General features: G+C 44.1%; 1 protein-coding gene across 1 annotated transcript; it reads right to left on the bottom strand.

Moving 5' to 3' along the window:
* Positions 1-377: 377 nt before the first annotated feature.
* Positions 378-10,601, bottom strand: LOC146380805 (uncharacterized). Its single transcript, XM_084940013.1, has 3 exons — positions 10,319-10,601; positions 9,533-9,608; positions 378-7,768 (listed from the first exon to the last, which is right to left on the bottom strand). The coding sequence occupies exons 2-3, from the start codon at positions 9,548-9,550 to the stop codon at positions 5,348-5,350; spliced, it is 2,439 nt and encodes an 812-aa protein (XP_084796139.1). The 5' UTR covers positions 9,551-9,608; positions 10,319-10,601; the 3' UTR covers positions 378-5,347.
* Between the last annotated feature and the right edge of the window lie 2,884 nt (positions 10,602-13,485).

Raw genomic sequence — 13,485 nt, 5'->3', positions numbered from 1 at the left:
TCTTATGTTCGCTGGAAAAGACCTTTTGAAATTTAACTTATTTGTTGTTTGGACAAGCGTGTAAAACATAAACACTAGAACAGCCTGTAAACATGGTTATAGTGGAAAAAGAAGCCAGTTTCTCTTTGTTTCCCTCTCCACCATTGTGGTTATTATATTTGAATAAAATGTTTTTGGGTTTTTCTGAACACAGGCTACTGCCTTGCTTTCTATCTGTTATGACTTTGAGTAAATGGATTGCTGCTGCATTTGAGAGCACTATGATGAGGGTGCCGTTAAAACAGCGCTATTATTTATTTCTCGTGACTGCTTCTATTAGCTTCAACCAACATTATTAGCAAACTTACTCTTGGGCAAATAAATACAGTGCAAAAACAAACAAACATCCATTTATTTTACTTAAACAAGCAGCTGTTTTTTATGTGTATTAAAGCTATATAAATATTTAACAGTGCAAATGCAAATTCCTTGCTGAAAGTTTAACCAAAAGGCATTTCCAGTAGAAATGGGCTGACATATCCTGAGCATAACCATGTATAACATCCACTGAGGTGCTTTGCTACATTAAACTGCAGTGTGCCAAATAAAAAAGTCAAATATGTATTTTTCGGACCACAAGGTGCACGGGATTATTAGGCACATTAAGCGAAACAAAGCAGTCAGATAAATCAAACTATTCAACTCATTCTTCTTGCTTCCTCTACTTCTGTACCATTGATTCATTAATTCTGTATTCTATCACAGCTGCTCTATTCTCATGTTGTTCATGGAAAGCACTCCAAGGGATCATTAACACCGCCCAAAAGATCACTGGCTGCCCTCTCCCCACACTGGAAGTTCTACACAACGTCCACTGTTTTAAAAAGGCCCAAAACATCATAAAAGACACCTCACATCCTGGCCACTCCCTGTTTGAACTGTTGCCCTCAGGCAGACGGTACAGGGCAATCAGCGCAAGGACTAACAGACTCAAACACAGTTGTTATCCAACTGCAATAACACATCTGAATACTACAAAAAAATGTCCATCACGCCACTCTTGTGTTAATCTATGCACGGTCTGAAGCATGTGTGTGGGAATGTATGTGAATGTTTTACTGTTACGTCTTATTAGTATTTTAAGTATTCTATCTATTTTATTTATTGAATTTTATTGTTTTATTTATATTTTGATATTGCTAGGGATGATGCAATGATCGGGGACCATTCTTAATTTCGTTGTTCTTGTGACAATGACAATAAAGTTTCTGATTCTGATTCTTGTTGCAGTATATTAATGACTAACCTCATATTGTGGATGGATTATCTCGGTTGTTCTCCTGAATGAAGTTTGGTCTGTTTACAGCATCCTGGCATGCGATTGCATTTGTCTCTAACCATCAGGAACCTTCACGTTAACTTTTATCGAGTGGAAAAGTGTTAGCGTTCATCCTCCAGCTTTTCTGTTTATGTTATGCTAACATAGACGCCGAAAGAGAGGTAAGCGAGCCGGCGCACTCGTGCGTCTGAGGAGACGCGGACTGCGAACTGCTCTTCCTGGGATCTTCCTTTCCAATGTACGCTCACTCAGGAATAAGATAGACGAGCTGGCCCTGATGAGAAGCATGAACAGAGACTTTGCCACCTCCTGTGTCTTGTGTTTTACAGAGTCGTGGCTCTGCGAGGACATCCCGGACTGCGCGCTCAAGCTGGAGGGCTTTCATCTGCTGCGCGCGGACCGGCAGGCCTCTCTCTCTGGTAAGACCAAAGGTGGAGGTGTCTGCTTCTACATTAATAGTGGCTGGTGCACAGATGTAACAGTGATTGCTCAGCACTGCTCTTCCTCTCTGGAATACTTTTTTATTCACTGCAAACCATTTTATTCTCCGCGGGAGTTTGCTTCATTCATCCTGGCCGCTGTTTACATCCCGCCAGATGCGGATGCGCAGGCAGCTCAGTGCGCACTCGCGGAGCAGATACTGCACATGGAGCGGACATTCCCGGACTCTCTCATCATTGCTCTTGGGGACTTTAACAAAGCCAATCTGAGCCATGAGCTTCCCAAATACAACCAGTATATTAAATGCCCGACCAGAGAGGAGAGGACATTAGACCACTGTTACAGCACAATCAGCGGGGCCTATCGTGCAGTGCCCCGCGCTTCACTCGGACTTTCTGACCACGTCATGATCCACCTAATCCCCGCGTACAGACAGAGGCTGAACCTCTCCAAACCTGTCGTGAGGACCAAAAAACTGTGGAGCAACGAGGCTGTGGAGGAGCTTCGCACGTGTTTGGAGTCTACAGACTGGGACACAATGAAGGCTGCTTCTAACAGCTTGGACGAGTTTACGGACACTGTCACCTCCTATATCCACTTCTGTGAGGACAGCATTGTGCCATCACACACCAGGGTGAGTTATAACAATGACAAACCCTGGTTTACTCCTAAACTCAAAAAGCTGTGGCTGGAAAAGAGAAAGGCGTTCAGAAGCGGAGACAGGGACTGCTACAGAGAGGCCAAGTACAGGTTCACTAAAGAAGTGGACATTGCTAAACATCAGCACTCTGAGAAGATGCAGCAGCAGATCTCAGAGAATGACTCGGCCTCTGTGTGGAAAGGTTTTAGGAATATCACCAACTACAAGCCTAAAACCCCCCACTCCACTGATGACTTGCTCTTGGTACCACCCTTAACGGCTTTTACTGCCGTTTTGACGAGCCATCAGGCAGCCTTCACACCTCCAACGGCCCCAACAATAGAGACACTTTGGACACTCATTCCCCCACCTCTCCCCCCTCCATAGAGCCATCACCACCTTCAAACACTTCACCTACAACACCCCCCTCCTCACCCCACACAAAAGAGGATTTCACACCACCTCCTCCCACCACAACTCTTCATATTCATGAAGCAGGTGTGAGGAAGCAGTTTAAGAGTCTGAATGCTCGAAAAGCTCCCGGCCCAGACAGTGTGTCTCCTGCCACCCTCAAACACTGTGCAAACGAGCTGGCCCCAGTGTTTTCTGGCATTTTCAACTCCTCACTGCAGGCATGTCATGTGCCTGCCTGCTTCAAGTCCTCTACCATAATCCCTGTGCCCAAGAAACGTAGGATCACTGGACTAAATGACTACAGACCCGTGGCTCTGACATCTGTGGTCATGAAGTCATTTGAGCGCCTGGTTCTCTCCTATCTCAAGACCCTCACGGCCCCCCTCCTGGACCCCCTGCAGTTTGCATACAGAGCCAACAGGTCTGTAGATGACGCCATCAACATGGCCCTACACTTCATCCTGCAGCATCTGGACTCCCCAGGAACCTACGCCAGGATCCTGTTTGTGGACTTCAGCTCTGCCTTCAATACCATCCTTCCAGACCATCTCCAAGGCAAGCTTTCCCAGATGAATGTGCCTGATCCCATCTGCCGGTGGATCACTGACTTCCTGACGGACAGGAAGCAGCATGTGAGGCTGGGAAAGAATGTCTCGGACTCCCGGACCATCAGCACCGGCTCCCCTCAGGGCTGTGTTCTTTCTCCTCTGCTCTTCTCCCTGTATACCAACTGCTGCACCTCCACCCACCAGTCTGTCAAGCTAATCAAGTTTGCAGATGACACCACCGTTATTGGACTCATCTCGGACGGGGATGAGTCTGCCTACAGGAGGGAGGTTGAACGTCTGGTGTCCTGGTGCAGCCACAACAACCTGGTGCTGAATGCCCAGAAGACAGTGGAGATTATTGTGGACTTCAGGAAGCACACAGCCCCACTCTCCCCCATCATCCTGACTGATACCCCCATCACCTCTGTGGACTCATTCCGCTTCCTGGGTACCACCATCACCCAGGACCTGAAGTGGGAGCCCACCATCACCTCCGTCATTAAGAAAGCCCAGCAGAGGATGTACTTCCTGAGGCAGCTGAAGAAATTCAACCTGCCAACACGGACGATGATGCAATTCTACACTGCAATCATCGAGTCCATCCTCACCTCCTCCATCACCATGTGGTACGCTGGAGCCACTATCAGGGACAAACAGAGACTGCAGCGTGTTGTGCGCTCTGCTGAGAAGGTGATTGGCTGCAGACTCCCATCTCTGCAGGACCTGTACACCTCCAGGACACTGGGGCGTGCAGCTCGGATCTCAGCTGACCCTTCTCACCCTGGACACAGTCTGTTTGACCTGCTCCCCTCAGGCAGGAGGCTCCGGTCCATTCGCACCAGAACCTCTCACCATAAGAACAGTTTCTTCCCCTCTGCTGTTGGACACATGAACATTAACCGCATGACTGTTCCCACCACTAACACATGACCCTACACTGTGTTCACTACATCATTCCATGTTTGGCACTGATCACCACCTGCACTCATGTATATATCTATCTACTTAGCACTTTTAATTCTTATTCTTATTTTCATGTCTATTTAAGCGTAATTTATGACAGTATGTTTGCACTGAAGCACCGCAGCAATTTCCTAATGTTGTAAACCTGCTCAACATTTGGCAATAAAACCCTTTCTGATTCTGATTCTGATAGCTGTGTCGCTAGCGATCACGTAGCACATTATATACCAGCTAGCCAAACTTCAGTAACCCTACAAACGTCACTGCTGTTTAGTTTCCTGTCTTCATTTATGTTGGAAGTGATAGCAGAGCTGTACGTTAGATTTTTTTCAGAAATCTCTCAGTCAGAACATGCTATATCATGCTTAGGTAACTAGCGAAACTAGCGAGCTAACTTCCTGCTAACTTCTAACTCTGTTAAATGTAATGAATTCTGTTTTCATGGATGCCTGGGTGTTAAACATCATAGTTACACCTGGTAAAGCAGCAACGCTGATTGTTTTATTAAAGATGGAAGAATTTAGACAGTTTTTAACTCCAAGTGATGTTCGTTTGACTTCGGGACCTTAAAGGACGGAGTTTAGGACCCAGATTACTCCCAGATTTACGAGCACCTTAGTCCGACAAATACGGCAATAACGATGGCCCGCTTGCATGTTCTACAAAAAAAATGTGCTTTGTTGTGTATCTGACGAACAAACACCACACCAGTTAAGTTGCACCATTTTTACAAACTAATTCTGGTTCATCCGTTTCACTCAACAATCTGCTTTCCCCCCCATTCTCATTCTCCATTACCGCCGTGCTTTTTCGTCACTGCGCATGCACGCTCTACCCATATTCTACCGCGATATTTCATTTTCTTATCGTTGCCTAGCATTGTACCGGTATTACCGTAAACGGTATAATATGGCCCAGCCGTACATGCGAACACAATTTAATGCGAAGAGTTGATCCAAACAGTCAGTCTTAAATAAGAAGATAACAATATACATACATAACTCACAGTAACTGCACTTAAAGTTACTTTCTTGTGTGGATCTGTTGGTGGATTTTAAGGTAACGTGGAGCTTTAAAGGTCTTATCACAAACGTCACATTTATAAGGTCTCCCAACAGTGTGGGTAAACATATGGTGTTGTAAGTCTTTATATTTCACAAACAGTTTACCACACTGATCACAGCAGTAAACGTCATTTCCAGTGTGAATGCGGAGGTGAATATTTCGGCTACTTAGCCAGCGGAAGGTTTTTCCACATATGTGGCAGTTGTACGCCTTAAATCCGGAGTGGATAACTTGATGATGCTGTAAGTAGGTATGGCGAGCAAAAGCTTTACCACACTGATCACAGCTGTATGCCTTAACTCCACTGTGGCTGAGTTGGTGTGTTTTTAAGCCTCCAGCGTGGGTAAAAGATTTTCCACACAAGTCACAGGTGTATGCTTTAACTCCACTGTGGATGAGTTGGTGTGTTTGTAAGCTAACAGCCTGGGTAAAAGATTTTCCACACAAGTCACAGGTGTATGCTTTAACTCCACTGTGGATAAGTTGGTGTGTTTGTAAGTTAACAGCCTGGGTAAAAGATTTTCCACACAAGTCACAGGTGTATGCTTTAACGCCACTATGGATAAGTTGGTGTGTTTTTAAGCTTCCAGCCCAGGTAAAAGATTTTCCACACAAGTCACAGGTGTATGCTTTAACTCCACTGTGGATGAGTTGGTGTGTTTGTAGGTTAACAGCCTGGGTAAAAGATTTTCCACAAAAGTCACAGGTGTATGCTTTAACTCCACTGTGGATGAGTTGGTGTGTTTTTAAGCTTCCAGCCCAGGTAAAAGATTTTCCACAAAAGTCACAGGTGTACGCTTTAACGCCGCTGTGGATGAGTTGGTGTCTTTTTAAGCTTCCAGTGTGGGTAAAAGATTTTCCACACAAGTCACAGGTGTATGCTTTAACGCCACTGTGGATGAGTTGGTGTCTTTTTAAGCTAACAGCGTGGGTAAAAGATTTTCCACACAAGTCACAGGTGTATGCTTTAAGTCCACTGTGGATGAGTTGGTGTGTTTGTAAGCTTCCAGCCCAGGTAAAAGATTTTCCACACAAGTCACAGGTGTATGCTTTAATTCCACTGTGGATGAGTTGGTGTGTTTGTAAGCTAACAGCCTGGGTAAAAGATTTTCCACACAAGTCACATGTGTACGCTTTAACTCCACTGTGGATGAGTTGGTGTCTTTTTAAGCTTCCAGCCCAGGTAAAAGATTTTCCACACAAGTCACAGGTGTACGCTTTAATGCCACTGTGGATGAGTTGGTGTCTTTTTAAGCTTCCAGCGTGGGTAAAAGACTTTCCACACAAGTCACAGGTGTACGCTTTAATTCCACTGTGGATGAGTTGGTGTGTTTGTAAGCTTCCAGCGTGGGTAAAAGATTTTCCACACAAGTCACAGGTGTACGCTTTAACTCCACTGTGGATGAGTTGGTGTGTTTGTAAGCTTCCAGCGTGGGTAAAAGATTTTCCACACAAGTCACAGGTGTACGCTTTAACTCCACTGTGGATGAGTTGGTGTCTTTTTAAGCTTCCAGCGTGGGTAAAAGATTTTCCACACAAGTCACAGGTGTACGCTTTAACTCCACTGTGGATGAGTTGGTGTGTTTGTAAGTTTCCAGCGTGAGTAAAAGATTTTCCACACAAGTCACAGGTGTACACTTTATATCGACTGTGGATGAGTTGGTGTGTTTTTAAGTTTCCAGCCAGGGTAAAAGATTTTCCACACAAGTCACATGTGTACGCTTTAACTCCACTGTGGATGAGTTGGTGTGTTTTTAAGCTTCCAGCCTGGGTAAAAGATTTTCCACACAAGTCACAGTTGTATGCTTTAACTCCACTGTGGGTGAGTTGGTGTCTTTTAAAGCTTCCAGCCCAGGTAAAAGATTTTCCACACAAGTCACAGGTGTACGCTTTAACTCCACTGTGGATGAGTTGGTGTGTTTGTAAGCTAACAGCCTGGGTAAAAGATTTTCCACACAAGTCACAGGTGTACACTTTATATCGACTGTGGATGAGTTGGTGTGTTTTTAAGTTTCCAGCCAGGGTAAAAGATTTTCCACACAAATCACAGGTGTACGCTTTAACTCCACTGTGGATGAGTTGGTGTGTTTTTAAGCTTCCAGCCTGGGTAAAAGATTTTCCACACAAGTCACAGGTGTATGCTTTAACTCCACTGTGGATGATTTTGTGTTTTTTTAAGTTTCCAGCCAGGGTAAAAGATTTTCCACAAAAGTCACAGCTGTACGGTTTAACTCCACTGTGGATGAGTTGGTCTGTTTTCAGGTGTTCAGCCTTGGTAAAATCCTTCCCACACTCATCACAGCTGTATGTTTTCTCTCCCTTTCTTCTGTGAGGTTTGTCGGCCTCCTGAGAGCACTGACTTCTCGCTCCATGTTGGTCCTGCAGTGACAGAGATACAAACAGAGGCAGTGAGTGAAATGCAGTCTTCTTCTTCTCCTTCTTCTTCTTTGTGTTTAACGGCGGTTGACAACCAACGTAAAGGAGCATTACCGCCTCTTACTGTTCCGGAGTATGGGTCAGACAGTGAGTTTACAAGCTGTATCAAAAAAAACCAAAAAACCCTACACTCTTTCATAAACACCTATATCCTTCAGAAACCCCACCAGTTCCCTCACCTGTGCCCTACTACCCTCCAACACACTCTTCAGATTAAATTCCCCAATTCCCCGCTCCTTCAATCTAGTCTGCAGAACTTTCCTCTGCACATCATAACCCTTACACCGCAGTATTACATGCTCTACTGTCTCCATCTCCTCCTGGCACACTCCACAAAGCCCCGTCTCATGTTCTCCTATCATCTGTAGTGTTTTATTCAATGCACAATGTCCCAGTCTAAGCCTGGTCATGACCACCTCTTCTCTCCTATTACCCCTATACAACCTACTCACTGCCACCTCCTTCTTAAGATGATACAATTGCCTGCCCGTACTCCCTGAATCCCACCGCTTCTGCCACTCCTGAACAACCTGCCTCCAAACAATACCTTTCGCTTCAGATCCGCTGCTTGTAATTTCCATCTCAGTCCTATTTTTAGTCAACGCTCTTTTCACCAACCTATCCACCTTTCCATTTCCACTGATCCCTACATGAGCTGGCACCCAAAGAAAGTGAATATTGCCACCACAACACCTTATTCTGCTTATAGTCTCCAGAATAGTATACAGCATGCCCTGCCTTGTCTTCGAACAAAATGATTGTAGACTTGAAAGAACAGCTGCCGAGTCAGAACACACTACCACCTGCCTGATTTTCGAACACTCTACCCATTTCAATGCTACCAAAATTGCTACCATTTCAACCGAGTATACTGCCAGTCCATCCGAAGTGCGTCTGTGTATTCCAATATTTTTTGACGGAACTGCTATTCCAAACCCTGTACTTCCAGTAACTGGACTTTTAGCACCATCCGTGAACACATGAATACAGGAGTCCACAGGAGGGGTCTCCAATAACCATGGGGGAACCACAGAGAACACTACTGCAGGACATATTTTAAGTTCATACACCTGACACTCCTTAGCCCACTGATTCCCCACCTTTCCAAAATGATTCTTCTGACTTCTTCCATACTCCCAGCATTCCAAAAGTACCTCCTTTGTGGGATGTGCGTCACCATGACCACCAAGATGAACCCAGTAATTCACCGACACTTGCTTCCTCCTAAGATCTAGGGGCATTTCTCCCATCTCCACCTGTAGGGCACCGACTGGAGACGTCTTAAAAGCTCCACAGCACACACTAAGGGCTTCCGATTGCAGAACATCCAAACGTCTCAACACAGAGGGAGCTGCTGAACCATATGCCACACACCCATAATCAAAGACCGACCTAATTAATGCCTGGTAAAGTCTTTTCAAAGCAGAAGAGCTCGCTCCCCAACCCCTCCCAGCTACACACCTCATAACATTAATAACTTTTTTGCATTTGGTTTCAATCCGGTCAATATACTCCCACCATGTCAGTCTCGAGTTAAATGCAGTCGTGGAACAAACTGAAACTCCATTAGTGGAATCAAAGATGTCAACAAACACATTGTAGGTGTGTTACCACCACCTTCTGCTGATATTATCACATTACAATTATGAGCTACAATGAGAGTTGTGACGTGCACACAGTTTCAATAACAGAGATATTTTTGCTCACCTTTTGGGTTGAAGTCATTGTTTCCTCTGTAGTGGCTGAGCTGAGTCTAAATGGCTCATCGCCTCCTGATGATCAGCTGGAACAAAAAATATATTTATATGTATTTCATCCTTGACCAAAAGAAGCTGTGATGGAAAGCTCAAATCCACTCAAACTAAATGTCTTCAGTCAGTGTGTCAGCCTTATTAAATTCCGTTCTTTTGAATTCTTTTGGCGACAGAGAAAGACTGGACTCAGAGTGGTCAAGCTAAAAAAAATAAAGCTATTTCCGGAAATTGAGGCCTGTCACACTAACACAAGCTCAGGTCTGAAAGCATTAGAAGCCAGAATGGGTATATATATAGTTCTGCTACACGTCACACACACAGTTTCGATCAAAACAACTCCTTCTGGTCTGAGTAATGTGTGTGTGTGTGTTATTTGGTTCCGCTTTTTCCCTCTGGTTTCCTGTGTTTTATTAATATGGCGCTGCAGCTCTATACTTCCTATTTCTTAACTTCCCTTTACTGAAGCCTCTGTTGCTAGGCGACCTGTCACCCTCTAACCTAGCTCTTTCTCACAGACTCACAGTTATTATGCTCAAACTTTCTGTGAGCGAAAGCTCAACTTCTCCCAGCATGCTGAGCTAATGATTAGTTGGTGTTTTTCTCCAAACACTCTCTCACTCTTCTCTCAACGTGTTCACAATAAACTGTGAACAGACACCGAGGAGAGCAGCAGAAGACCTCATTCAGGAGCTAAACTCAACATGAACTGAACTCACAGTAAAGTTAGCTCGCTGCTTACCTTTAGATGAGCCCACAAACCGAGAGAAACTCCGTGATGAAGCTGGAACTCTTTCCAAACACAGGAAACAGATCAGGGAGCAGAGACCCACGTGGTTCACGTTGATCTCAGCTACGATCCAGGAGACAAGGGTGGGCAGATCGATGCAGTTATCGATCAGGACGTTGGTAGTGGTATATGATCGATACTTTAGTTTGTTTCTCTCCTCTAAGTTCACTACTTTACTCCCGTTTCATGAAAAAGCAGCTCTCTCTGCTCGACTCCTCTCCTGCACACATTTGCTCCGCCCCATTTTTCAGACTCTGCTGTGGTTTGTTACTGTGTGGTCACGTGACTCGGCTATACATCGTGAGTAGGTGGGGTGTGTTCCAAAAGTACCTCCTCTTTCCTTTTCCTCGGTTCTTTTCCTTTGCCTTGATTAAAACGTCCTTTTTGGAAGGAGAATTGCTAAGGACTCAGGAAAAGAGAAGAGCGGTGCTGAGAATTGGAACAGCCTTACACTAGTCTCTCTGTATCAATGTGACACCCTGGAGCGAATCTTATGGACGATCACAAGCGTCACACACCTGGAAATAAAGCATTCTGTCCTTAAATAATGATTTGTGCAATAAAATACACATTTGTAAATCCATTCGCAAAGTAAAGCTTTAAAATAAAACCAGCACTGAGCCGTGTTACATTTATACACAGTGTTAGAGCAATGGCATCATCCAAGATGGTGGCGTGTGAACAATGCAAGGCTCAGTAGCTGTATCCCAAAACATAAGCCGCATTGTTCGGAGGACCCAGCCTTCGCGGTCTATGTGGGCAGGATCCTTTGAAGACTGAGAAGGCCGGAAATGCGAGGCTGTGAAATGGGACAGTCTATGTAGCTGTTGCTGTTCTGTGAGTCTATTGTGCAAGTGGTGTGATATGCCCATGTAGAAAGGACGGCACTGCAACGCTGGACTTGCCCTTACTCTGGGCTCCCTCTTTATTCTGGCAACTGGTACAAAGAAAACAGCACACAGTCTTCATTAACAGTGTGCAAAGCAACTGCAACATTCAGTTCACCAGCTTGGGAGTTTTTTTCCTTTTTTTTTTCTTTCCAAACATAACATATACAACATAACATCAACAAAGTCTTTCTTTTAAAAGTTCTGGCTGAAACCAAACCTGTGATCGTATAGTAGCAGTATTATTTATTTATTTTTCTCCTTTTTCCTAACCAACAACAACAATAACATATAAAAACAGCTTTTCTATTATAAAACAATCATCATTGTTCATCATTTTTTTTCCTATACAACAGCATCAATTAAAACTTATACTTAACAGAGCCTACCTGGTACAAAGAAAACAGCACACAGTCTTCATTAACAGTGTGCAAAGCAACTGCAACATTCAGTTCTGTTAAAAAGAATTAGAACAATTACAATCTCATAGAGAAGCATTAGAGCTGAGTACAAGTCAAAAAGCACCCGACTAGCTAACGAGTATTAGCTTAGCATGCTAACTAAAAATGCTACTCGTGAATAAAGTTACTACCCATGCATCAAAATGCCTGTAACTTTCAGGATGCATGCTAGTACTGCTTACAATCAAAATACATGTTGACAATTACCACTATAAGAATGTTTTCATTAATACAATTACAAAATTGACAACAGTATCGCTCACTAGCACCTACCACCAGCTTGGAAGTTTTTTCCTTTGCTGAGGCATGCGCTGTGCAGCAATTTGGAACCTTAACAGTTGCAGTTGCTGTGTTTGTCCACCAGGTAGCTCCAACTATTCACAAAGCACATCAATTTTGAGGAAATTCATTAAGCTATTTTCTAACTCTGTTACATCTAGCCTTCAGATTTGCGTCACCAGCTGTGACACCACAGTGTGCCGTAGTTCCTTGCTATCTAAAATATACGAGGACACTGGCGTAAATTCTTGACAGTCTCACACTTCTGTTTAATCAGTTTTCTGTTTGACGTTCATTCAGCTGTGTCAAAATCCCAGAGGAACCCACCTGATGGATTACTAAAGTTTTATTTAATCTAATCTAATCTAATATCTTTGATCTCAGCCAAACCAATTTATTCCGGTACAAATAAAACACATAAAAAAGTCCAACAATTACTTTTTTAAGTTATCCGAGTGACTTATATATCATATTTAACCTGAGTAGCGAAAGACAGCGGGGGTCATGTTGGTCGTGTGTAAATTACGTTGAGTAGGCTAACCACGTTATTACATTAATGCATGTAAGGTAAAGTAGCAAACACCGTCGTAGTTACATGCGGCTGTCTTCTTGTTTGATGGCAGATACTCCCTTCACCCTGGCCAAAAGAAAGGCCAAAGAAAAAGAGCAAAACAGTTAAACATGAGAGGCGATCATGGCTCACGAGTTGGGTGTTCGTCTTGTAATTGGAAGTTTGCCGGTTCGAGCCCCGGCTCGGACAGTCTCAGTCGTTGTGTCCTTGGGCAAGACACTCTACCTACTGGTGAGGGGCCGATGGCGCAATATGGCAGCCTCGCTTCTGTTAGTCTGCCCCAGGGCAGCTGTGGCTACAACTGTAGTTTGCCTTCACCAGTGTATGAATGTGAGAGTGAATGAATAGTGGAATTGTAAAGTGCTTTGAGGGGTCCCGAAAAGCGCTATATGAATGCAATCCATTATTATTTTTGGACAAGGTTTGTGTTTTTTCCATTGTTTAAGCACTGCTTCCAGCCAAGAGTGATACCATATATGCCCTATAGCTGCAGAAAAGGCTAACATTGTTATCTTTTTACAAAAAAAACAGCTAAACATGAGAGGTTTTTGGACAAAGTTTGTGTTCTCCATTCTTTAAGCACCGGTTCGAGCACCGTTTAGGCACCAGCACAGTTTCAAAAGTACCGGTTTGGCACCAGTATCGGATAAAACCTAAACGATACCCATGCCTAATGACATGACTACCTTTAACAGACTTTATTTGAACTGGCAGAATGGAAAGAAAACCGCTGTCTCTTCCGGCCCCTGTATGACCACAAGTTTTCATAGGAGTTCCATAGTTTCATAGGAGTACATTCTTTGAAAAGGAGGGCTCTCCAGAGGACTCTGGACTTAAACTATTGTTATCAATATGGAGGACAGTGGTATGACCTTTACCACATGTCCTACATGTCAAACGCTTAGCACAGTCCTTACTTAT

This window comes from Perissodus microlepis, chromosome 9 (assembly GCF_051167445.1).
Source record: "Perissodus microlepis isolate ML-2025 ecotype Zambia chromosome 9, ASM5116744v1, whole genome shotgun sequence".
NCBI lineage: Eukaryota > Metazoa > Chordata > Actinopteri > Cichliformes > Cichlidae > Perissodus > Perissodus microlepis.
The sequence above is the reverse complement of the archived record's forward strand: the minus strand, read 5'-3'. Positions and strand labels throughout refer to the sequence as shown.